The sequence below is a fragment of the Salmo salar genome, chromosome ssa27 (genome assembly GCF_905237065.1).
Source record: "Salmo salar chromosome ssa27, Ssal_v3.1, whole genome shotgun sequence".
In the NCBI taxonomy this organism is placed as follows: Eukaryota; Metazoa; Chordata; class Actinopteri; order Salmoniformes; family Salmonidae; genus Salmo; species Salmo salar.
In genome coordinates this window covers 30,592,726-30,620,311 of record NC_059468.1, presented here as the reverse complement: position 1 = coordinate 30,620,311, position 27,586 = coordinate 30,592,726, and the positions used below count along the sequence as shown (strand labels likewise).

Here is a 27,586-nt window from a genome sequence, read left to right as displayed (position 1 = left end):
GAGCGAAGAAGTCTGTTTACTTGTTGCCAATTTTAACCACACATTTGTGTTTAGTGTACATTGATTTAATAACTCTCTCGCCAGTGGACGGCATGGCATTCTTAGGCTTTGTAGGGTATGGTAAGGTGGGTTACGGTAGGGTATGGTAGAGTAGAGTATGGTAGGGTATGGTGAGGTGGGGTAGGGTATGGTAGGGTATGGTAGGGTATGGTAGAGTATGGTAGGGTATGATAGGGTGGGGTATGGTAGGGTATGGTAGTGTAGGGTGGGGTATGGTAGAGTATGGTAGGGTGTGGTAGGGTGTGGTAGTGTAGGGTGGGGTATGGTAGAGTATGGTAGGGTGTGGTAGGGTGTGGTATGGTAGTGTAGGGTGGGGTATGGTAGGGTAGGGTGGGGTATGGTAGTATAGGGTGGGGTATGGTAGGGTATGGTAGAGTACGGTAGGGTAGGGTAGGGTGGGGTATGATTGAGTATGGTAGAGTATGGTAGGGTGTGTTAGAGGGGGGTAGGGTGGGGTATGGTAGAGTATGGTAGAGTATGGTAGGGTGGGGTAGGGTTGGGTATGGTAGGGTAGGGTATGGTCGAGTATGGTAGAGTATGGTAGAGTATGGTAGAGTGGGTATGGTAGAGTATGGTAGAGCATGGTAGGGTATGGTAGGGTGGGGTAGGGTGGGGTATGGTAGAGTATGGTAGAGCATGGTAGGGTGGGGTAGGGTTGGGTATGGTAGGGTAGGGTTGAGTATGGTAGAGTATGGCAGGGTGGGGAATGGTGGGGTATTGTAGAGTATGGTAGAGTATGGTAGAGTATGATAGGGTATGGTAGAGTATGGTAGGGTATGATAGGGTGGTGTATGATAGAGTATGGTAGAGTGTGGTAGGGTGTGGTAGGGGGAGGTAAGGCATGGTAGAGTATGGTAGAGGAGGGTAGGGTGGGGTATGGTAGAGTGTGGTAGGGTAGGGTAGGGCATGGTAGAGTATGGTAGGGTCGGGTTGAGGGGGGTAGGGTGGGGTAGGGTAGGGTAGAGTATGGTAGAGTATGGTAGGGCATTGTAGGGCATGGTAGGGTAGGGTGGGGTATGGTCGAGTATGGTTGGGTATGATAGGGTGGGGTAGGGTGGGGTATAGTAGGGTATGGTAGAGTATGGTAGGGTATGGTAGTGTATGGTAGGGTATGGTAGAGTATGTTAGGGTATGATATGGTAGATTATGGTAGGGTATGGTAGGGTGGTTTTTGGTAGGGTGGGATGTGGTAGAGTATGGTAGGGTAGGGTATGGTAGAGTATGGTAGGGTATGGTAGGGTGGGATAGGGTGGGGTATGGTAGAGATGGTAGAGTATGGTAAGGTATGGTGGGGTGGGGAAGGGTGGGGTATGATAGGGTACGGTAGGGTAGGGTGGGGTAGGGTTTGGTTTGGTAGGGTAGAGTATGGTCGGGTTGGGTAGGGTAAGGTTTGGTGGGTGGGGTAGGGTAGGGTATGGTGGGGTAGGGTATGGTGGGGTTGGGTAGCGTAAGGTTTGGTGGGTGGGGTAGGGTAAGGTATGGTGAGGTAGGGTGTGGTCGGGTTGGGTAGGGTAGGGTTTGGTGGGTGGGGTAGGGTAGGGTGGGGTGGGATAGGGTGGGGTGGGGTAGGGTATGGTCGGGTTGGGTAGGGTAAGGTTTGGTGGGTGGGGTAGGGTAGGGTATGGTAGGGTGGGATAGGGTGGGGTATGGTAGGGTACGGTAGGGTAGGGTGGGGTAGGGTTTGGTAGGGTAGGGTAGGGTCGGGTTGGGTAGGGTAAGGTTTGGTGGGTGGGGTAGGGTATGGTATGGTGGGAAAGGGTGGGGTGGGGTGGGGTAGGGTGTGAGAGAACGGCTGGTACAGCTGTAACCCTGCACATTCCACCCTGGAGGGCTGCATGACATTTGTCACGTGACTGTGTTACTGCTGAATGCCACCTTCCCCCTCCTCGCCTCCACTCCCCTATAATCAGATCCTGCCGTTAAGTCCCTGCCAATCGCACAGACTGCCTGTTACAGCCTTAATCAACACACAAACAAACAGTGTCAAATTAGGACAGAGAAAGTTCAGACATGTTTAGTTAAGCTGATAAATGAATGAGAAAAGGTCACTGGAAGAGGTGTATTGAAGTGCAGCTCTCATTCCTCAGTAAACCAACATGCACAGTGTTTCAGTGTATTGTAAAGTCACTGGAAGAGGTGTATTGTTTCAGTGTATTGTAAAGTCAGTGTATTGGAAAGTCAGCCCTTCTGTGACACGCAACAGCAGTTATTTTTCCAATCTATTATCAAATGATTCTTCATTACAGTATGTGAATGTTTAACCCCCCTGTATGCTCTTGCTGATTTGCTGTTGCTGTCCGTTTCCAGGTTTGTGATTGGTCGAGAGCGTCCGGGCCAGGTGAGCGAGGTGGCTGCTCTGATCCAACAGACTCTGGAGCAGGAGAGGAGACAGAGAGAGATGCTGGAGCAGCAGTATGCCCAGTATGCCCAGTACGATGATGAGGTGGGTAGCCTACTGCCCCGCTGTCTCACCCTGCGACTGATACACCTGTTAGTGTGGCCAATCAAATCCTATACAGTTTTATTAACTCATTCTACAACAATGGCTAACTTACTGACCCACTAATCAAATCAAATCAAATTGTATTGGTCACATACACATGGTTAGCAGATGTTAACCTCTCTGGGGTATGTGGGACGCTAGCGTCCCACCTGCAGGACACACTGCCAACAGCCAGTGAAATAGCAGGGCGCCAAATTCAAAACAACAAAAATCTCATAATTCAAATTTCTCAAACATACAACTATTATATCCCATTTTAAAGATACACTTCTTGTTAATCCAACCACATTGTCCGATTTCAAAAAGGCTTTACAGCGAAAGCATAGCATTAGATTATGTTAGGACAGCACCGATACAAGAAAAACCACACAGCCATTTTCCAAGCAAGGAGAGGCGTCACAAAAGACAGAAATACAGCTAAAATGAATCACTAATCTTTGATGATCTTCATCAGATGGCACTCATAGGACTTCATGTTACACAATACATGTATGTTTTGCTCGATAAAGTTCATATTTATATCCAAAAAAACCATTTTACATTGGCGTGTAATGTTCAGAAATGTTTTGCCTCCCAAAACTTCCGGTGAATGAGCACATCAATTTACAGAAATACTCATCATAAACGTTGATAAAATATTAAACTGTTATTCAAAGAATTATAGATACACTTCTCCTTAATGCAACCGCTGTGTCAGATTTAAAAAAAACTTTACAGCGAAAACACGCTTTGCAATAATCTGAGTACAGCGTTCAGACACGAAACCAAACCCGCCATTTTGTGGAGTCAACAAAACTCCGAAATAATATTATAAATATTCACTTACCTTTGATGATCTTCATCAGAATGCACTCCCAGGAATCCCAGGTCCACAATAAATGTTTGTTTTGTTCGATAAAGTCCATCATTTATGTCCAAATACGTCCTTTTTGTTCGCGCGTTCAGTCCACTACTCCAAATGCAGGAAGCGCGCGCAAAATGTCACGATGAAAAGTCAAAAAAAGTTTTATTTACGTTTGTAGAAATATGTCAAACGATGTATAGCATCAATCTTTAGGATGTTTTTAACATAAATCTGCAGTAATATTCCAACCAGACAATTCCAATGTCTTCAGAAAAGATAAGGAACACAGCTCACTCTCACGTGAGTGCGCGCCTCTGAGCTCATGTCATTTTCTCTGTCAGCTACTTCCAGGACCTCTTATTCTCTCCATATTCACAGTAGAAGCATGAAACAACGTTCTAAAGACTGTTGACATCTAGTGGAAGCCTTAGGAAGTGCAAAATGAACCCTAAGTCACTGTATACTGTATAGGTAATCACTTGCAAAACTACAAACCTCAGATTTCCACACTTCCTGGTTGGATTTTTCTCAGGTTTTTGCCTGCCATATGAGTTCTGTTATACTCACAGACATCATTCAAACAGTTTTAGAAACTTCAGTGTTTTCTATCCACATCTACTAATAATATGCATATCCTACCTTCTTAGCCTGAGTAGCAGGCAGTTTAATTTGGGCACGCCTTTCATCCGGATGTCAAAATACTGCCCCCTACCCCAGAGAAGTTAATGCAAGTGTAGCGAAATGCTTGAACACTCCTCTACTGATCATGACCTGTAAGCATCTCTGAGTAGGATTTCTGATTTAGGATCAGTTTTGCATTTTAGATTAGGATGAATATGTATGGAAAGAGGGGGGGGTGTTGATGCTGGATCAGTTTTCCTATTCTGAGAAATTTGATATGGCCCCAGCTCTGTTTCACCCTCCTAATGACTAACCTGTGTGGTCACACTGCACTCAGACCTGTGTGGTCACACTGCACTCAGACCTGTGTGGTCACACTGCCCTCAGACCTGTGTGGTCACACTGCACTCAGACCTGTGTGGTCACACTGCACTCCAATCCCGTTCTCCAACATTGCAATGGCTGCCGCAGGTCAATCTTGGTCATGAGTTGGGGTTGTGATAATGGAAAATCAGGCGTAGCGAAACATAGCTCAAGAATAATGTGGTTGTTCACATTATAACAAGCCTCTAGGTGTGTTTTAAAGTGTTTGAGCATCTGTGGTTGTTAAAAAACACTCAATGGCAACTCTCTCTCTCAGCCAACATGTTTTCCTGCCTGTGTTTGTTCTAGTACACACTAAAGCCCATTCTCTCATTATTAGTGGGTCAGGAGGCTGGAGGACAATAAGGCCACCCGTCTCTCTCTCTCTCTTCCCCTCCCTCCCCCTCCCTCCCTCTCACTCTTTCTCCAGATCTCTCTCTCTTTCTCCCCACCTCCCTCTCTCCAGGTTTCTCTCTTTCTACCCCCTCCCTCTCTCCAGATCGCTCTCTCTTTCTCCTCCCCTCCCTCTCTCCAGATCTCTCCCCCCTCCCTCTCTCCAGATCTCCCTCCCTCCCACTCTTTCTCCAGATCTCTCTCTCTTTCCCTCCCTCCCTCCCTCCCTCCTCCCTCCCTCCCTCCCTCCCTCCCTCCCCCTCCCTCCCTCCCTCCCTCTCTCCAGATCTCTCTTTCTTTCTCCCCCTCTCTCTCTCCAGATCTCTCTCTCTTTCTCCCCCCTCGCTCTCTCCAGATCTCTCTCTCTTTTCCCCCTCCCTCCCTCTCTCCAGATCTCTCTCTCTCTCTCTCTCTCTCTCTCTCTCCCTCTCGCCCTCTGTCTGTCTGTCTGTCTGTCTGTCTGTCTGTCTGTCTGTCTGTCTGTCTGTCTGTCTGTCTGTCTGTCTGTCTGTCTGTCTGTCTGTCTCCTCCATTCATTCAGGACTGATTTGTTTCCATGCATCAGACAAGGGACATTTCCTTAATGGGTTGCGTGTTGCCATGGCACCGAGGCTGAGGGTCTTTATTAAATCCCCATTTAGAGAGACGAGACGTCAGGTTAATTACCATGTATCTGGGCAGAGTGATACATAGCCTATAGGCTCTGGTCTGGTGCATGCGGGTATGTCTATGTCTGTACTGTACAGTATGTCTCTGTGATGATTTCAAAGGTACATTTTTTTTTTTTTTCCTTCACTGTTTGTCATTCATTGGTGGATTGATTGTTTTGACTCAGAGGGTTGTATGGCATGTCTGTTTGTGTCCTGGGAACAAACCAAACCAAAATCTCCACAGCTGTCTGGTATTACCAGTCCCATGCTGCGTTTAGGATGAATCATTTGCCATGTGGTGGGAACTTAATCTAATATTTATAGAGATATTAATATTAATGCTCTCATTTTATTGCAGAGCATAGATCATCCTAAATAATTCATAATTGTTTACCATGTAGGTTATGCGTGAAGGAATGGATGTTTTGCTAGTTATAATTCAGTGTGGATCCCCAGTACCGTTTTCACTGCCTAGTGTAGGTATGGATTCTGTAGGAATGTGAAACGTACTAGTAAAGGATTAGTAATGGTAAGTCATTACACTCATTAATGGTAAGTCATTACACTCATTAATGGTAACTCATTACACTCATTAATGGTAAGTCATGGTAAATCATTACACTCATTAATGGTAAGTCATTACACTCATTAATGGTAAGTCATTACACTCATTAATGGTAAGTCATTACACTCATTAATGGTAACTCATTACACTCATTAATGGTAAGTCATGGTAAATCATTACACTCATTAATGGTAAGTCATTACACTCATTAATGGTAAGTCATTACACTCATTAATGGTAAGTCATTACACTCATTAATGGTAAGTCATTACACTCATTAATGGTAAGTCATGGTAAATCATTACACTCATTAATGGTAAGTCATTACACTCATTAATGGTAAGTCATTACACTCATTAATGGTAAGTCATGGTAAATCATTACACTCATTAATGGTAAGTCATTACACTCATTAATGGTAAGTCATTACACTCATTAATGGTAAGTCATGGTAAATCATTACACTCATTAATGGTAAGTCATTACACTCATTAATGGTAAGTCATTACACTCATTAATGGTAACTCATTACACTCATTAATGGTAAGTCATTACACTCATTAATGGTAAGTCATTACACTCATTAATGGTAAGTCATGGTAAGTCATTACACTCATTAATGGTAAGTCATTACACTCATTAATGGTAAGTCATTACACTCATTAATGGTAACTCATTACACTCATTAATGGTAACTCATTACACTCATTAATGGTAAGTCATTACACTCATTAATGGTAAGTCATTACACTCATTAATGGTAAGTCATTACACTCATTAATGGTAAGTCATTACACTCATTAATGGTAACTCATTACACTCATTAATGGTAAGTCATTATACTCATTAATGGTAAGTCATTACACCCATTAATGGTAAGTCATTACACTCATTAATGGTAAGTCATTACACTCATTAATGGTAAGACATTACACTCATTAATGGTAAGTCATTACGCTCATTAATGGTAAGTCATTACACTCATTAATGGTAAGTCATTACGCTCATTAATGGTAACTCATTACACTCATTCATGGTAAGTCATTACACTCATTAATGGTAACTCATTACACTCATTAATGGTAAGTCATTACACCCATTAATGGTAAGTCATTACACTCATTAATGGTAAGTCATTACACTCATTAATGGTAAGTCATTACACTCATTAATGGTAAGTCATGGTAAGTCATTACACTCATTAATGGTAAGTCATTACACTCATTAATGGTAAGTCATGGTAAGTCATTACACTCATTAATGGTAAGTCATTACGCTCATTAATGGTAAGTCATTACACTCATTAATGGTAACTCATTACACTTTGTGCTGTCAGGCTGTAAGGCTTAATGTATGGTAGCTCAATCATCACCATTACACTGTGTGCTGTCAGGCTGTAAGGCTTAATGTGTGCCCAAAGTGGCACCCTATTCCCTATATAGTGCACTACTTTTGACCAGGGCCTGAATAGGGTGAATAGAAAATGGGGTGAACAGGGTGAATGGGGTGAATAGAGAATGGGGTGACTAGATGGGGTGACTAGAGAATGGGGTGACTAGATGGGGTGACTAGAGAATGGGTGACTAGAGAATGGGGTGACTAGATGGGGTGAATAGAGAATGGGGTGACTAGATGGGGTGAATAGAGAATGGGGTGACTAGATGGGGTGACTAGAGAATGGGGTGACTAGAGAATGGGGTGACTAGGTGGGGTTAATAGAGAATGGGGTGACTAGAGAATGGGGTGACTAGAGAATGGGGTGACTAGATGGGGTTAATAGAGAATGGGGTGACTAGATGGGGTGAATAGAGGATGGGGTGACTAGATGGGGTGACTAGAGAATGGGGTGACTAGATGGGGTTAATAGAGAATGGGGTGCCTAGAGAATGGGGTGACTAGGTGGGGTTAATAGAGAATGGGGTGACTAGAGAATGGGGTGACTAGATGGGGTGACTAGAGAATGGGGTGACTAGAGAATGGGGTGACTAGGTGGGGTTAATAGAGAATGGGGTGACTAGAGAATGGGGTGACTAGATGGGGTGACTAGAGAATGGGGTGACTAGGTGGGGTTAATAGAGAATGGGGTGACTAGATGGGGTGACTAGAGAATGGGGTGACTAGATAGGGTTAATAGAGAATGGGGTGACTAGGTGGAGTTAATAGAGAGTGGGGTGACTACATGGGGTGACTAGAGAATGGGGTGACTAGATGGGGTTAATAGAGAATGGGGTAACTAGATGGGGTGACTAGAGAATGGGGTGACTAGATGGGGTGACTAGAGAATGGGGTGACTAGATGGGGTGAATAGAGAATGGGGTGACTAGATGGGGTGAATAGAGAATGGGGTGACTAGATGGGGTGACTAGAGAATGGGGTGACTAGATGGGGTTAATAGAGAATGGGGTGACTAGATGGGGTGAATAGAGAATGGGGTGACTAGATGGGGTGAATAGAGAATGGGATGACTAGATGGGGTTAATAGAGAATGGGGTGACTAGATGGGGTGACTAGATGGGGTGAATAGAGAATGGGGTGACTAGATGGGGTGAATAGAGAATGGGGTGACTAGATGGGGTGACTAGAGAATGGGGTGACTAGATGGGGTAAATAGAGAATGGGGTGACTAGATGGGGTTAATAGAGAATGGGGTGAATAGAGAATGGGGTGACTAGATGGGGTGACTAGATGGGGTTAATAGAGAATGGGGTGACTAGATGGGGTTAATAGAGAATGGGGTGACTAGATGGGGTGACTAGAGAATGGGGTGACTAGATGGGGTTAATAGAGAATGGGGTGACTAGATGGGGTGACTAGAGAATGGGGTGACTAGATGGGGTGACTAGAGAATGGGATGACTAGATGGGGTTAATAGAGAATGGGGTGACTAGATGGGGTGAATAGAGAATGGGGTGACTAGATGGGGTGACTAGAGAATGGGGTGACTAGATGGGGTGAATAGAGAATGGGATGACTAGATGGGGTTAATAGAGAATGGGGTGACTAGATGGGGTGACTAGATGGGGTGAATAGAGAATGGGGTGACTAGATGGGGTGAATAGAGAATGGGGTGACTAGATGGGGTTAGGAATGGGGGACTAGATGGGGTAAATAGAGAATGGGGTGACTAGATGGGGTTAATAGAGAATGGGGTGACTAGAGATGGGGTGACTAGAGAATGGGGTGACTAGATGGGGTTAATAGAGAATGGGGTGACTAGATGGGGTGACTAGAGAATGGGGTGACTAGATGGGGTGACTAGAGAATGGGATGACTAGATGGGGTTAATAGAGAATGGGGTGACTAGATGGGGTGAATAGAGAATGGGGTGACTAGATGGGGTGACTAGAGAATGGGGTGACTAGATGGGGTGAATAGAGAATGGGATGACTAGATGGGGTGACTAGAGAATGGGGTGACTAGATGGGGTGAATAGAGAATGGGATGACTAGATGGGGTGACTAGAGAATGGGGTGAATAGAGAATGGGGTGACTAGATGCAGTGACTAGAGAATGGGGTGACTAGATGGGGTGAATAGAGAATGGGATGACTAGATGGGGTTAATAGAGAATGGGGTGACTAGATGGGGTGACTAGAGAATGGGGTGACTAGATGGGGTTAATAGAGAATGGGGTGAATAATGATCTAGGTGTTGCTGTAACTCCTTAGTGGGAGACCACAGCACCAGGTCATCTGTGTACAGCAGACACTTGATTTCAGTGTTGTGTAAGGTGAGACCAGGTGCTGCAGATTCTTCTAATGTTTTTGCCAATTCATTAATGTAGATGTTAAACATTTTTGAATTTGAGCAGCGCCGTTCACCCTATTCACCCCGTTCTCTATTCAACCTATTCACTCTGTTCGCCCTGTTAATAGAGAATGGGATGAACAGTGTGAATGGGGTGAATAGATATTTGTAGTTGTTAAAAGCAGCAGGGCTGAAAGCTTTCGCTGTACCAGAGGTTTCAAATCATGTGTCAGCGTAAGCTGTTTGTGTGTGTGTGTGTGTGTGTGTGTGTGTGTGTGTGTGTGTGTGTGTGTGTGTGTGTGTGTGTGTGTGTGTGTGTGAGAGAGAGAGAGAGAGAGAGAGAGAGAGAGAGAGAGAGAGAGAGAGAGAGAGAGAGAGAGAGAGAGAGAGAGAGAGAGAGAGAGAGAGAGAGAGAATGTGTGTGTCTGTGTGTGCATCAGCGTGTTTGTGTGTGAGCGAGAGAGTGAGAGAGTGAGAGAGAGATATGTTCGCCCTGCAACAACTCTGTGAGCTCCAGCACCAGTGTCTCTGGCAGTAGGACCAGAGAGAGGGGCCCGGCCGGCTCCATGCCAGGATGGGTCATTCGATCCTGGGTAGTGCCTTCTCATGGCTTGAGTCTGGCTTGCTGTCCCTGCCTGGCTCTCTGCAACCAGATGTGAACTGCAGCAGTGCAGAACTCCTCTTTATAATCCTGACTGTGTCCCAAATGGCACCCCGCTCTCTACATAGTGCACTACTTTAGACCAGAACCCATTGGGGATAGTGTGTCATTTTGGATGCATTCTGTCTGTCTGGATCAGTTTAGTAAGAGGCTGCCAGGCTGTAGAGAGAGAGAGCTCTAGCAGGAAGAGAAACATATACTATCATCAACCCTGCTGTCTCTATTCTACTGACCACACATACTGCACAGGCTGATGATGATGATGATAGTGACAGGGTGATGATGGTGGTGAAGCTAATGGAACATTCACGCTTATAGCCAGCTACCATGTGCGCATTGCTGTGCTTATAATGTGAAGAAATAGCCTAATAGTTTATTAACATTTTAAGCTAAATGTTCTGATCTGTTGTGTCAGCCACATTGCATAAAAAAGCTAGTGGTTGTATTAATTTGGGATCTATCGCATCCCACAACTGTCCCAGACTATGTTTGGAATATGTATTTCTCGCACAGAATTGAATAGGGCGACTTTTGACTATGGGGGATAGTAGATTGATATAGGCTAGTGCTTGCTGTTCGTTAGGCCTACTCATCTTGTTGGCTGATGAAAATGTGGACAGTTCTTCCAATATCTTCAATATGGACCTCGTAATTAGATAAGGACACGCGCAGTTGTGATGTGTCTGATGTGTCTGTCTGTAACGGCTGTCGTATAGAGGGGACCAAGTCGCAGTGTGTTGAGTGCTCATAATGACGTTTATTAAACTCAGAACACTAAAGAAAATAACAAAGAGAAAACGAACAGCTAACAGTTCTGTCAGGTACTGAAGACTACACAGAACACAACTAAACAGAATTCAACTGCCCACAAACACACTAGAAAAAAACCCAACATAAATATGATCTCCAATTAGAGACAACGCGAACCAGCTGCCTCTAATTGGAGATCATCCCAAAAACCTCCAACATAGAAATAGAATACTAGAACAAAACATAGGAATAGAAAACATAGACAAACCACCCAAAACACCCCCTGTCACGCCCTGACCTACTCTACTATAGAAAATGACATCTTACTAGGGTCAGGACGTGACACTGTCTTCACTTGTAGCCTGTGAGAAAGACCCGAGAAAGAGTCATGTGATTGAGAGAGGCTTAGGATTGTGCAGCACAACGCAGCACTCTGGGCCGCAAAAGGCATGTTTGCTTTAGGGTGCATTACGGCCATAAAGTGGATGCTGCCGTGAAATTCGTGGCATTATCAAGTGCTTGTCAAATTGTGAATGAGAGACTATTGGAGTGAGCTCATGCCTTTCAAGCAACTTTTTTCAAATCATCATTACAGTCTCATCATGCAGCCTTACAATGTATTAAAAATCTAAACATAAAGCCCAGTGTTTGTAGGACAACTAAAGTTACATTAATAACTCTAAATTAAATATATAGGAGGACCTGTTTCTTTGTTAAACGCTCAACACAATAGTCGCATGTGCGCACACCCTCAAATCGTGTGGAGAAAGTATCCTTTCTATTTTATTCAGCTTTGTTCAATTGTATTCTTCATACTATAAAATAATGCCACGGAATTCTAAGCAAATCTTGTCTGCTAAATGAACTAGTGTAGCCGACAGCCATTTGGCATAGCCAGATCAGGACCTAACATAAGGACAACTCAGAGTATGCTATTCTGTTCTTCTGAAATAGACTACATTTTCTTCATATCATGCTTCTTTAGACCTGTCTAAATTAAATAATGGATTTATTGTGAAGTTGTAGGCTATATTACATGGATTTATTAGACTTTTTAAAATGTGTGGAAGCCAGGAGATGCTAAATGTGTTTGTTAATTAACGGTCAATTAGGGTGAGACCAGCTGACGGAATTTTGTGCCCGCCACAGCCCTAGTCGTGATGATGGTGATGGATTGCTCTCATAAAGCACCACTCATCTGAAAGGGTTTTACATACTGTGGGTCATCACAGGATGCAATGACCTAACCCTAACCCTGACCCTGACCCTCTCCTCAACCCCCCATCCTCCATTCCCATCCATCAATCATCTCCTTCCTCACCTCACCTCAGCCCCCAGCTCACTTTGACAGGGCCCCTGTTATTCTATACCCAGACATGACAACTGGTCTCTCTCTCAAACTTGTCTGAGAGAAAGCTTAAGCTGGTGTATTTGTTGTCCTCACCGTAAACATGATTAACTGTTTTCATTATCAACATTCGAGTTGCCTGGCTACTCATCCACAGAGCGCCGGCCAAACGCCACGCCCACTAACCTTTCTTCTCCACCATGAGTTGATTTGATCTCCTCACAGATGACTTTGCGAATGCAAATCGTTCTGATTGGTCCCAGAAACCAGAACTGGCCTACACAAATCTTTGATTAATGTAATTTTAACATTAGCACAAACGACTTCTAGGATGTTAGGTTCAGACTGATGCATGGTGCAGCCAATAGAGCAGCGGAATTAAATACAGGATGAGTCGTCTGGAAAACATTGGAGTAGCAGGCAACGTTTCCTAAAATAGGAAGAGATGACTCAATGAAAGTTAGACTAAGTCAAACAAACTAAAAAGATGATGTAAACGTTTGATGATTAGGAGCTTGTGTTGTTCTCTGTGAAATGTATATGTATGACAAATTATGTAGACGGAAATGTATTCTCATGTTATGTGTGTGTGTGTGTGTGTGTGGCTTCAGACAGGGGAGTACGCCACTGATGAGGAGGAGGAGGAGGAGGAGGCAGGACCAGCTGTGGACAGGGCCAGAGACGGGAAGGGCGACGGCGAGAAGAGCATTGAGGTGTTCGATTTGCCAGAAGCGGATGACATCATTTCCCCCTCAGAGTTGGATGCCACCAAACTCTACCAGAAGTTCAGAGAGGTCACTTCACTTCCTCTTTCCTTGTCTCTTTTCCTCTACTTCTTTCCTTTCACCACTCTAAAAAAAGACAGAAGGTCCCAAAAAAAAGGTCTTACTATAAATGTATTTTCCTCGCCTTAATATCACTAATACTGTTGCCCAGCACTTTGTCAAACAACTCTTTCTTGTTCCTGATTGGAACGAAGTCAAAGAGTAGCAAATGACTGAAATAAAGTATTTGGCCGTTACTTTCTTCTAGAACCCTTTTGATTTGATGTATATTTTTTTCCTTTTTAAAGTAGCCAGCCTGCAAGTAATATTGATTAAAAAGCCTTACTACCACTGCTGGCAGCAGGACATTTTGTCCCTCACGCCACACTTGCGTGACACACTTAACAAATTGCTCGAGCTGCACTGCGGTGTTCTGGATATTTAGTGAGAAATCATGCAATCTCTACTGTCCCAAAACCTCTGAACTCTCTCTCTGGGACTCTCCCCCCCCCCCCCTTCCTCTCTCTCATTCTCGCTGTCTTTTTCTCCCTCCTTTCTCTCTCTCTTTCTCTTCCTCTCTCTTTCTCTCTCTTTTCTCTCTGGGACTCATTCTTTCCCCCTTTCTCTCTCCCTCTCTCTCTCTTTCTCTCTCCCCCATTCTCGCCCCCTTTCAATTCAATTCATTTTGCTTTATTGGCATGACGTAACAATGTACATACTGCCAAAGCTTATTTTGGATATTTACAATATAAAAATGAAAATGAGAATCAAAATTGTCAACGGGACAACAGTAACAACAATAACCAAGGGTCAAAATAACCATACATTGAACAATAACAATAAGCATACTGTAGAGGACATGTGCAGGTTGATTGGTCTGTCAGACACTGTCCCTCATCTTATGGCAGGCAGCAATGTAGTGCGCTGCTAACCCAACCCCTTTCTCTCTCTCTTTCTCTGGGACTCTCTCTTCCTCTTTCTCTCTCTCTGGGACTCTCTCTCTTTCTCTCTCTCTTTCTCTCTCTTTCTCTCTCTTTTTCTCTCTCTCGTTCTCTCTTTCTCTCTCTTTCTTTCTCTCTCTTTCTTTCTCTTTCTCTCTTTCTTTCTCTTTCTTTTTCTCTCTTCACTTTCCTTTACTGCCTCTTTCTCTCCACTTCTCTCATTCTACTGTGTCCTTCCTCTCTCTCTTTCTCTTTCTGTCATTCAATCTCCACTTTTCTCTCTCTGCCTATTGCCTCCTTCTCTTCTTTCTGCATTTCTCTTTCTCTCTCTCTTCACGTCCTGTTCTGTGAGTCTCTCCGTTTCAGTGGTAGAGAGTGCTGTCATGCATGAGATGTGGCTCTTCGTAGTGCTGTGTGTGTGTGTGTGTGTGTGTGTGTGTGTGTGTGTGTGTGTGTGTGTGTGTGTGTGTGTGTGTGTGTGTGTGTGTGTGTGTGTGTGTGTGTGTGTGTGTGTGTGTGTGTGTGTGTGTCTGTGTGTGTGTGTCTCTCTGCATGAGGCTTGTCCAGCACAGAGACTGCTTAGCCAAGTGTTTGATCATCAGATAGACCTCTTCCCTTTCTACTCCCTCAGCTGCAGATCAAACACACTGTCACCGAGGCAGAGATACAGAAGCTCAAAAACAAGGTAAGAGCTCCGCTACTATCATCTCTAAGAATGGTCTAAAAAATGTTTACAAAGTACAATAAAAGCATGAGGAATAGACATATGTTTGGAAAAAGGACATCATTGGACAGTGCAGTGGAAAATAGTTTCTATTTCAAGTTATTTCTGAATATTTAAGGCAATTGCATGTGTATTTCAGAAGTTTAGCTCCACTGCCTCTCTTGCAGTTTCGTGTCACGCGTGTCTGGGCGGTGAGTGAGCCAATGTTTAAGTGAGAGTGACAGGCAAGCAGGCACAGACACAAGAGCTTTTTAAAAGTGTCTGGTTTATCATCCCCTGCATCCTGATAATGTTTTTTTTATTTAACTAGGCAAGTCAGTTAAGAACAAATTCTTATTTTACAATGACGGTCTACCCCGGACAAACCCTCCCCTAACCCGGATGGTGCTGGGCCAATTGTGTGCCGCCCTATGAGGACAGTTTAGATCAAACTGCAGGAAGTGATCTAAAAGCTCCGTAGATTATTAACTCAATTGAATGACTGGATTTAGTGACACTGAAAGATAAGCTTGTTGGTGTAATTCTCTGAGCATGAGCTGATCTGGTGGTTGTTGGGAGACTGTTGCTTCAGAAGTTTGCCCTGACGAGGAGTAGAAGGATGCAATACAATAACAACATTTGGAAGAAGGTTGTGCTGATATACTAAACTCATTGAAGGGCTTGTTGCATGATATGCTGGAGTTTCTATTTGTTGTGAAGGCTGGATTGTGACCCGTAAGTTAAGGTGTTCATCCCATAGCATTGTCTCATACCATAGTGCGTGCATGCGTGTGTGTGTCTGTGATTGTGTCTGTGATTGTGTGTGTGTGTGTGTTGCCATGCTAATGTGTTTATTTGTGTTCAGTATCTGAATGTCTGTGTGTTTGTCTACCCCAGCTAGCAGCGGTGGACAGGGAGAAGGCGCGCTGGGAGAAGGAGAAGAGCCAGCTGAAGGCCAGCATGGAGGAGAACAAGGAGAGGATGCTGAAGCTGGAGAGTTACTGGATCGAGGCTCAGACCCTGTGCCACACGGTCAACGAGCACCTGAAGGAGGCCCAGTGCCAGTACACCACCCTAGAGAAGAAGTACAACAAGGCCAAGAAACTCATCAAAGATTTCCAGCAGAAGTGAGTCAGTCTGTTGCTAAACTAGTCTAAATGTAACAACATACTGGTTCAATATACTGTATCATTCCTAGGCTTGGTAAGGCTGTTACGAACTCTCACAAGTGAAATATCTAACTTAGGGTAGTGCGTTTGTCTTGGGGTCAGGCGACCCAGGTTCTATCCCCGCTCAGGGAGTTACTCATTCCCGCCATTCACGTCCATACAGAACTATAAATGTATTTTCCTCGCACTAATATCACTAATACTGTTGCCCAGCACTTTGTCAAACAACTCTTTCTTGTTCCTTTGGCATCTTTTAACTGACTACAGACCAATACCAACATCAACATGTACTTTTGTGATTTACTGTACTTTGTATTATACTGTAGCACACTTGGAATGTTGCTTTGGGCCAATTAGCTAGGCAGACTGGAACTACAGTAACCAGTTAACCGGCCGTGATTGGGAGTCCCATAGAGCAGCGCACAAATGGACCAGCATCGTTAGGGTTTGGCCGGGGTAGCCGTCATTGAAAATAATAATTTGTTCTTAACTGACCTACCTAGTTAAATATATATATATTTTTTAAATGACTGAAAACCTGAACAACTGCAACATTATTCAGTCCACTTCAGTTTATGTGAACAACATCTTATCGTAGCTATGTTATTTAAGATTCAAATCCAAATTTAGAGGCCATTGCAAATGACAGCTTATGTTAGGTAATATACATCTGTTATTCAAACCCTGTTATTTTCCTACAGTATATGTATCAAACCTTTTCACAAACAGATTCCACCCATTAATCTGAAGGACATTTTAACCAAGTGGCACTTAGTTGAAGCATGTCTGTAGAGAGAGAGAGAGAGAGAGAGAGAGCTGTGTTGACTTCCTATGCAGCTCTGCTCCACACCGCAGCCTCTCTCTCAGAGTAGTGAGTTGATCTCTATGGTCATTCCCATCAGAAGCGCTTTGCCACTCTCCGCTCTGACTGCCTTTAACTGCCTTTGTCCTTGAGGCAACATTGCTGCTAACTGCGGAAACAAACTCTCCCTCCATTTTAGCAGCAGCAATGTTGAACAGGCCAGAATAAGACAGGCAGATCATTTCACCAAGCGGATGTAGTGAGCACAAGGAATTGCAAATGTCTCAAGAGCCAATGGCTGTGTGTCTGTCTGTCTATGTTGGGTTTGTTATGGTTGTTTGTCTGTCTGAGTGTGCGTGCAAGGGAGCCCTGTGTCCTTCAGCCCTGCTGTAAGACAGAGGCAGGACTGTCAGGCTGTCACTCTGTCTTTACTTCACTGAGCTCCTAGCCTCCCTGGGATAGTCTCCTTTTACCACACACACACACACACACACACACACACACACACACACACACACACACACACACACACACACACACACACACACACACACACACACACACACACACACACACACACACACACACTATACCCTTTACCTTCTACACTCCTGTTAAAGGAGACAACACAGAGAGGAGCTCTACATATCTCGTCATATTCACACATTCCTGTCCTCACCCCTGTGAGATGAGCGGTCCCAGCTCCCCCAACCACCTAACACTCCGTCCCTGTCCTCACCCCTGTGAGAGGAGCGGTCCCAGCTCCCCCAACCACCTAACACTCCGTCCCTGTCCTCACCCCTGTGAGAGGAGCGGTCCCAGCTCCCCAACCACCTAACACTCCGTCCCTGTCCTCACCCCTGTGAGAGGAACGGTCCCAGCTCCCAAACCACCTAACACTCCGTCCCTGTCCTCACCCCTGTGAGAGGAGCGGTCCCAGCTCCCCAACCACCTAACACTCCGTCCCTGTCTTCACCCCTGTAAGAGGAGCGGTCCCAGCTCCCCCAACACCTAACACTCCGTCCCTGTCCTCACCCCTGTGAGAGGAACGGTCCCAGCTCCCCAACCACCTAACACTCCGTCCCTGTCCTCACCCCTGTGAGAGGAGCGGTCCCAGCTCCCCCAACACCTAACACTCCGTCCCTGTCTTCACCCCTGTGAGAGGAGCGGTCCCAGCTCCCCAACCACCTAACACTCCGTCCCTGTCTTCACCCCTGTGAGAGGAGCGGTCCCAGCTCCCCCAACACCTAACACTCCGTCCCTGTCCTCACCCCTGTGAGAGGAGCGGTCCCAGCTCCCCCAACACCTAACACTTCTGTCCCTGTCTTCACCCCTGTGAGAGGAGCGGTCCCAGCTCCCCAACCACCTAACACTTCTGTCCCTGTCTTCACCCCTGTGAGAGGAGCGGTCCCAGCTCCCCAACCACCTAACACTTCTGTCCCTGTCCTCACCCCTGTGAGAGGAACGGTCCCAGCTCCCCCAACACCTAACACTCCGTCCCTGTCTTCACCCCTGTGAGAAGAGCAGTCCCGGCTCCCCAACCACCTAACACTTCTGTCCCTGTCTTCACCCCTGTCCTCACACCAAACACTCTCCCTGTCATCACCCCTGTCAGAAGGCCACCGACGTACCCTTCTCTCCCCTCTCTCTGTTTCTTCCAGGGAGGTGGAGTTTGTCCAGAAGGAGGATGAAGAGAGGAAGAGGCTGGAGGATGCAGAGAAGTCCCACCTGGAAGAGATCCAGGGACTGCAAGTCAGGGTAATATGCTCTCACAATGGCCTTCCTCTATGGTCATCTAATCAATGCTGCTGAGCACATCCAGGTGTAGAGTGAAATTGATCTTGGGTCAGTTTAGCATCTTCCCCATTAATGGTTAGGGTTAGGATTGGGGGAGGGGAAGCTGATCCTAGATCTGTACCTAGGGAAACTACAATCCGGAGCATAAACCCACAACCAAAGATCAGAGTAATTGACATGCTTATGGCTGTGTGATATGTTTATACCGGTAACTATACAAATGTACATTATGTATCTGTATAAGTACAAGATAAACCCCTAATTCCCACTGAACATAACATACCAGCCCACTGAACATAACATACCAGCCCACTGAACATAACATACCAGCCCACTAAACATAACATACCAGCCCACTAAACATAACATACCAGCCCACTAAACATAACATACCAGCCCACTAAACATAACATACCAGCCCACTGAACATAACATACCAGCCCACTGAACATAACATACCAGCCCACTGAACATAACATACCAGCCCACTAAACATAACATACCAGCCCACTAAACATAACATACCAGCCCACTGAACATAACATACCAGCCCACTGAACATAACATACCAGCCCACTGAACATAACATACCAGCCCACGCAACATAACATACCAGCCCACTGAACATAACATACCAGCCCACTGAACATAACATACCAGCCCACTGAACATAACATACCAGCCCACTAAACATAACATACCAGCCCACTGAACATAACATACCAGCCCACTGAACATAACATACCAGCCCACTAAACATAACATATCAGCCCACTAAACATAACATACCAGCCCACTGAACATAACATACCAGCCCACTGAACATAACATACCAGCCCACTGAACATAACATACCAGCCCACTAAACATAACATATCAGCCCACTAAACATAACATACCAGCCCACTGAACATAACATACCAGCCCACTGAACATAACATACCAGCCCACTGAACATAACATACCAGCCCACTGAACATAACATACCAGCCCACTGAACATAACATACCAGCCCACTAAACATAACATACCAGCCCACTGAACATAACATACCAGCCCACTAAACATAACATACCAGCCCACTAAACATAACATACCAGCCCACTGAACATAACATACCAGCCCACTAAACATAACATACCAGCCCACTAAACATAACATACCAGCCCACTAAACATAACATACCAGCCCACTAAACATAACATATCAGCCCACTAAACATAACATACCAGCCCACTAAACATAACATACCAGCCCACTGAACATAACATACCAGCCCACTGAACATAACATACCAGCCCACTGAACATAACATACCAGCCCACTGAACATAACATACCAGCCCACTAAACATAACATACCAGCCCACTAAACATAACATACCAGCCCACTAAACATAACATACCAGCCCACTGAACATAACATACCAGCCCACTGAACATAACATACCAGCCCACTGAACATAACATACCAGCCCACTGAACATAACATACCAGCCCACTAAACATAACATACCAGCCCACTAAACATAACATACCAGCCCACTAAACATAACATACCAGCCCACTAAACATAACATACCAGCCCACTGAACATAACATACCAGCCCACTGAACATAACATACCAGCCCACTGAACATAACATACCAGCCCACTAAACATAACATACCAGCCCACTAAACATAACATACCAGCCCACTGAACATAACATACCAGCCCACTGAACATAACATACCAGCCCACTGAACATAACATACCAGCCCACGCAACATAACATACCAGCCCACTGAACATAACATACCAGCCCACTGAACATAACATACCAGCCCACTGAACATAACATACCAGCCCACTAAACATAACATACCAGCCCACTGAACATAACATACCAGCCCACTGAACATAACATACCAGCCCACTAAACATAACATATCAGCCCACTAAACATAACATACCAGCCCACTGAACATAACATACCAGCCCACTGAATATAACATACCAGCCCACTGAACATAACATACCAGCCCACTAAACATAACATATCAGCCCACTAAACATAACATACCAGCCCACTGAACATAACATACCAGCCCACTGAACATAACATACCAGCCCACTGAACATAACATACCAGCCCACTGAACATAACATACCAGCCCACTGAACATAACATACCAGCCCACTAAACATAACATACCAGCCCACTGAACATAACATACCAGCCCACTAAACATAACATACCAGCCCACTAAACATAACATACCAGCCCACTGAACATAACATACCAGCCCACTAAACATAACATACCAGCCCACTAAACATAACATACCAGCCCACTAAACATAACATACCAGCCCACTAAACATAACATATCAGCCCACTAAACATAACATACCAGCCCACTGAACATAACATACCAGCCCACTAAACATAACATACCAGCCCACTGAACATAACATACCAGCCCACTAAACATAACATACCAGCCCACTGAACATAACATACCAGCCCACTAAACATAACATACCAGCCCACTGAACATAACATACCAGCCCACTGAACATAACATACCAGCCCACGCAACATAACATACCAGCCCACTAAACATAACATACCAGCCCACGCAACATAACATACCAGCCCACTAAACATAACATACCAGCCCACTAAACATAACATACCAGCCCACTGAACATAACATACCAGCCCACTAAACATAACATACCAGCCCACTAAACATAACATACCAGCCCACTGAACATAACATACCAGCCCACGCAACATAACATACCAGCCCACTGAACATAACATACCAGCCCACTAAACATAACATACCAGCCCACGCAACATAACATACCAGCCCACTAAACATAACATACCAGCCCACTAAACATAACATACCAGCCCACTGAACATAACATACCAGCCCACTAAACATAACATACCAGCCCACTGAACATAACATACCAGCCCACTAAACATAACATACCAGCCCACTAAACATAAGCACATTCCTTTGATTACGACACTGGTTTGATTAGCACAGTGGTCTTCAAACCTCACCTTGCGGACCCCCCAGATGTTTCACAATTTTGTTGTAGCTCTTAACTAGCTCCCCTGATTTACCTAGTCCAGGGCTTTATGATTAGTTGACAATTAGAATCAAATCAATGTGTATTGGTCGCATACAAATACAAATACAGTTGAATTTGGAAGTTTACATACACTTTAGCCAAATACATTTAAACTCCGTTTTTCAGAATTCCTGACATTTAATCCTAGTAAAACTTCCCTGTCTTAGGTCAGTTAGGATCCCCACTTTATTTTAAGAATGTTAAATGTCAGAATAATAGTAGAGAGAATGATTTATTTCTGCTTTTATTTCTTTCGTCACATTCCCAGTGGGTGAGAAGTTTACATACACTCAATTAGTATTTGGTAGCATTGCCTTTAAATTGTTTAACTTGGGTCAAAGTTTTGGGTAGCCTTCCACAAGCTTCCCACAACAAGTTGGGTGAAATTTGGCTCATTCCTCCTGACAGAGCTGGTGTAACTGAGTCAGGTTTGTAGGCCTCCTTGCTCGCACACACTTTTTCAGTTCTGCCCACAAATTTTCTATAGGATTGAGGTCAGGGCTTTGTGATGGCCACTACAATACCTTGACTTTGTTGTCCTTAAGCTATTTTGCCACAACTTTGGAAGCATGCGTGGGGTCATAGTCCATTTGGAAGACCCATTTGCGACCAAGCTTTAACTTCCTGACTGATGTCTTGAGATGTTGCTTCAATATATCCACATAATTTTCCTCCCTCATGATGCCATCTGTTTTGTGAAGTGCACCAGTCACTCCTGCAGCAAAGCACCCCCACAACATGATGCTGCCACCCCCGTGCTTCACGGTTGGTGTTCTTCGGCTTGCAAGCCTCCCCCTTTTTCCTCCAAACATAACGATGGTCATTATGGCCAAACAGTTCTATTTTTGTTTCATCAGACCTGAGGACATTTCTCCAAAAAGTGCGATATTTGTCCCCATTTGCAGTTGCAAACCGTAGTCTGGCTTTTTTATGGCGGTTTTGGAGCAGTGGCTTCTTCTTTGCTGAGCGGCCTTTCAGGTTATGTCGATATAGGACTCGTTTTACTTTGGATATAGACACTTTTGTACCTGTTTCCTCCAGCATCTTCACAAGGTCTTTTGCTTTTGTTCTGGGATTGATTTTCACTTTTCGCACCAAAGTACGTTCATCTCTAGGAGGCAGAACGCGTCTCCTTCCTGAGCAGTATGACGACTGCGTGGTCCCATGGTGTTTATACTTGCTTACTATTGTTTGTATAGATGAACGTGGTACCTTCAGGCATTTGGAAATTGCTCCCAAGTATGAATCAGACTTGTGGAGGTCTACAATTTCTTTCTGAGGTCTTGCCTGATTTCCCATGATGTCAAGCAAAGAGGCACTGAGTTTAAAGGTAGGCCTCGAAATACATCCACAGGTGCACCTTCAGTTGACTCAAATGATGTCAATTAGCCTATCAAAAGCTTCTAAAGCCATGACATAATTTTCAGTGAATTTTCCAAGCTGTTTAAAGGCACAGTCAACTTAGTGTACGTAAACTTCTGACCCACTGGAATTGTGATACAGTGAATTATAAGTGAAATAATCTGTCTGTAAACAATTGTTGGAAAAATGACTTGTGTCATGTACAAAGTAGATGTCCTAACCGACTTGCCAGAACTATAGTTTGTTAACAAGAAATTTGTGGAGTGGTTGAAAAACACATTTTAATGACTCCAACCTAAGTGTATGTAAACTTCCGACCTCAACTGTATTTAGCAGATGTTATTGCAGGTGTAGCGAAATGCTTCTGTTCCTAGCTCCAACAGTGCAGTAATATCTAACAATACACAACAATACAAACCTAAAAGTAAAATAATGGAATTATAATGTGAGAAATAATACACACAAAAAAAAATACTGCAAAGTTTCTCAGGAGCAAGAAACTGATCTACCAGCTCCATCTTATCAGGTACGCTAGCTCTGAAGTAGATCAAAGACATGGAACGGCTGTGGGTCAAAACACTGTCCCTGCTGGTACATGGTGTTACCAGTGGAGGGAGTCACCCTGCATGGGTCACTTACACTGAAACTCGAAACGGTTTCTTCACAGATTGCAGCCCTGGAGTTTGAGCTGATGCAACTGATGAAACAAAATGGCATCCAGGTGAACAACAACAACAACAGTGCCCAACGGAGTCCTGGGAAGGCCGGTCCTGCCAGAGGTGAGTCTCGGGGAGATAGGGAGATACAGAAATACGATGCTTACACTCTACTACTATTATCTCCCTACCCAGGCAATTATACCCCACACTGTGGTAATATAATACACATTACTGGTCATATTCAGATGATTCTGTAGTGAGTCACAACAGGGTGAGTCACAACAGGGACCCTGTGACTAGTCATCCATTCATTCTCATCCCCCACTTCCCATTGAGCTTAAAAGACTCAAGTCGACTTCATTTACCTATCACTCTACATCTATATCTATATCATTTACCTCTACGTCTATATCGATATAATTTTCCTCTCTATCTATATCTATATAATTTACCTCTCTACATCTACATCTATGATATTTACCTCTCTACATCTATATCTATGCTATTTAACTCTCTACATCTACACTGTGTGCACAATTATTAGGCAAGTGAGTATTCTGATCTTATCATTATTTCTATTCACATTTTCAAACTCCAAACCATATAAACTTGAACGCTTATTGGATTTAATCATTTTCAGGTGTAATGAGGGAGGGTGTGGCGAAAGTGAATAACACCTTATATCAAGGTGTGCATAATTATTAGGCAGCCTCATTACCTCAGGTAAAATGGGCCAAAAAAGAGATTTAACTGACACTGAAAAGCCAAAAATGTAAAATGCCTTTCAGACGGATGCAACACTCTTTAAATAGCTAAACTATTGAGGCGTGACCACCGGACAATCAAACATTTTGTTGTGAATAGTCAACTGGGGCGCAAAAAACGCATGGGGAAGAAAAGGCGCAAATGAACTGCAAAAGACTTGAGAAGAATTAAACGTCAAACTACCAGGAACCCATTATCCTCCAGTGCCACCGTATTCCAGAACTGCAACATACCTGGAGTGTTCAGAAGTACAAGGTGTCAAGTGCTCAGAGACATGGCCAAAGTCAAGAAGACTGAAACAAGACCACCACTGAATAAGATTCACAAGTTGAAGCATCAAGATTGGGCAAAGAAATACCTGAAGACAGATTTTTCAAAGGTTTTATGGACAGATGAAATGAAAGTGACTCTTGATGGACCAAATGGATGGGCCCGTGGCTGGATCAGTAATGGACACAGGGCACCACTTTGAGTCAGGTGCCAGCAAGGTGAAGGAGGGGGTACTGGTATGGGCTGCTATCATTGAGGATGAGGTAGTTGGACCTTTTCGGGTTGAAGATGGACTGAAACTCAACTCCCAAACCTACTGCCAGTTTCTGGAAGATTCTTTCGTTAAACAGTGGTACAGGAAGAAGTCCTCAGCATTCTAGAAGGCCATGATCTTTATGCAGGACAATGCTCCATCACATGCATCCAAGTACTCCACTGCTTGGCTAGCCAGCAAGGGCCTCAAAGATGCCTGAATAACGACCTGGCCCCCTTCCTCACCTGACTTAAATCCTATTGAGAACTTGTGAGCCCTTCTCAAACGTGAGATTTACAGTGAGGGAAGACAATACACCTTTTTGAACAGCATTTGGGAGGCTGTGGTTGCTGCTTCAGCGAAAATTGATCGTGAACAGATTAAGAAACTGACAGACTCCATGGATGGAAGGCTCATGGCAGTTCTTGAAAATAAGGGTGGCTATATTGGTCACTGAATATTTTTGATTGGCCAAAAATGTTATATAATTGTCATTTTGTGTTACTTATCTGTTACACTTACTCTAAAAATTGAGAATCAACAAGTGAGTTGAGAGAAATAATTTTTGTAATTTAGTTGCCTAATAATTGTGCACACTAATAGTTGCCTAATAATTGTGCACACTTATATATTTCCCTGAGAAAGACAAAACTCACTTTTCCTTTGTTAAATATTCAGGTTTGAGGTTCAATAACATTTTGGATTGACTGAGAGCATTGTGTTTGTTCAACAATAAAATGAATCCCGAGGAATACAATTTGCCTAACAATTGTGCACGCAGTGTGTATCTATGTTATTTACCTCTCTCATCTACGTATATCATTTACCTCTACATCTATTAATTTACCTCTCTACGTCTATATCTATATAATTTACCTCTCTACATCTATATCTAAATAATTTACCTCTTTACATCTATATCTGTCATTTACCTCTACATCTATATCTGTATAATTTACCTCTCTACATCTATATCTATATAATTTACCTCTCTACATCTATATCTAAATAATTTACCTCTTTACATCTATATATGTCATTTACCTCTACATCTATATCTGTATAATTTACCTCTCTACATCTATATCTATATACCTCTATATCTATATACCTCTACATCCTACAGTACCAGTCAAAAGTTTTAGAACACCTACTCATTCAAGGGTTTTTCTTTATTTTGACTATTTTCTACATTGTAGAATAATAGTGAAGACATATAAGCGCAGCAATGCCCACATGGTATCAGGCTATAAGCGCAGCAATGCCCACATGGTAGCAGGCTATAAGCGCAGCAATGCCCACATGGTAGCAGGCTATAAGCGCAGCAATGCCCAGATGGTAGCAGGCTATAAGCGCAGCAATGCCCACATGGTAGAAGGCTATAAGCGCAGCAATGCCCACATGGTAGCAGGCTATAAGCGCAGCAATGCCCACATGGTAGCAGGCTATAAGCGCAGCAATGCCCACATGGTAGAAGGCTATAAGCGCAGCAATGCCCACATGGTAGCAGGCTATAAGCGCAGCAATGCCCACATGGTAGCAGGCTATAAGCGCAGCAATGCCCACATGGTAGCAGGCTATAAGCGCAGCATTGCCCACATGGTAGCAGGCTATAAGCGCCAATGTTCCATTAGCGAAAAACACCATTATCAAAAGTGACCGCAAATGCAATTTTGCATGTAATGCTTTTATTATAAAGGTGCATTTTTATGGTGAAAATTATCTTCACCAAACTTGAAACTATATATGCCAATTATGCTCTACACCCCTTGTAAAGCCGATAAATGTGCTTAATTTTAAGAAGTTATGTGGCCACTTTAGTTGTGATACAAACCTTATTAAAACATATAGGCCTTTGGGCTGGGCTACATGAGGTGTGTGACTATGATTTGAAAAAGTCGCCAAAAACAAAGGAATTGTTTCTTATGCTGGGCATCATTCACAAGTGATAATATATAATTCACAAGTTATAGGCTAATATTGTCACCCATCAGACTATTCTTGATTTAATCTTGTCTTTACGTACACCAAATAATATACAGTACCAGTAGAAAGTTAGGACACACCTACTCATTCAAGGGTTTTTCTTTATTTTTCTATTTTCTACATTGTAGAATAATAGTGAAGACATCAACACTATGAAATAACACATATGGAATCATGTAGTAACCAAAAAAGTGTTGAACAAATCAAAATATATTTTATATTTGAGATTCTTCAAAGTAGCCACCCTTTGCCTTGATGACAGCTTTGCACACTGTTGGCATTCTCTCAATCAGCTTCATGAGGTAGTCACCTAGAATGCATTTCAATTAACAGGTGTGCCTTGTTAAAAGTTAATTTGTGGAATTTATTTCCTTATTGCGTTTGAGCCAATCAGTTGTGTTGTAACAAGGTAGGGGTGGTATACAAAAGATAGCCCTATTTGGTAAAAGACCAAGTCTATATTATGGCAAGAACAAC

General features: G+C 43.8%; 1 protein-coding gene across 7 annotated transcripts in view; it reads left to right on the top strand.

Moving 5' to 3' along the window:
- The window catches only part of ppp1r9a (protein phosphatase 1, regulatory subunit 9A), a 126,556-nt gene that overhangs the window by 79,295 nt on the left and 19,675 nt on the right, over positions 1–27,586 (top strand). For all 7 annotated transcript variants that reach the window (XM_045709835.1, XM_045709838.1, XM_045709837.1 and 4 more), the window contains exons 6-11: positions 2,368–2,503; positions 13,116–13,298; positions 14,841–14,894; positions 15,810–16,039; positions 18,545–18,641; positions 23,844–23,955. In XM_045709835.1, the coding sequence (XP_045565791.1) occupies positions 2,368–2,503; positions 13,116–13,298; positions 14,841–14,894; positions 15,810–16,039; positions 18,545–18,641; positions 23,844–23,955 (812 nt within the window). The remainder of the gene's footprint in view (positions 1–2,367; positions 2,504–13,115; positions 13,299–14,840; positions 14,895–15,809; positions 16,040–18,544; positions 18,642–23,843; positions 23,956–27,586) is intronic.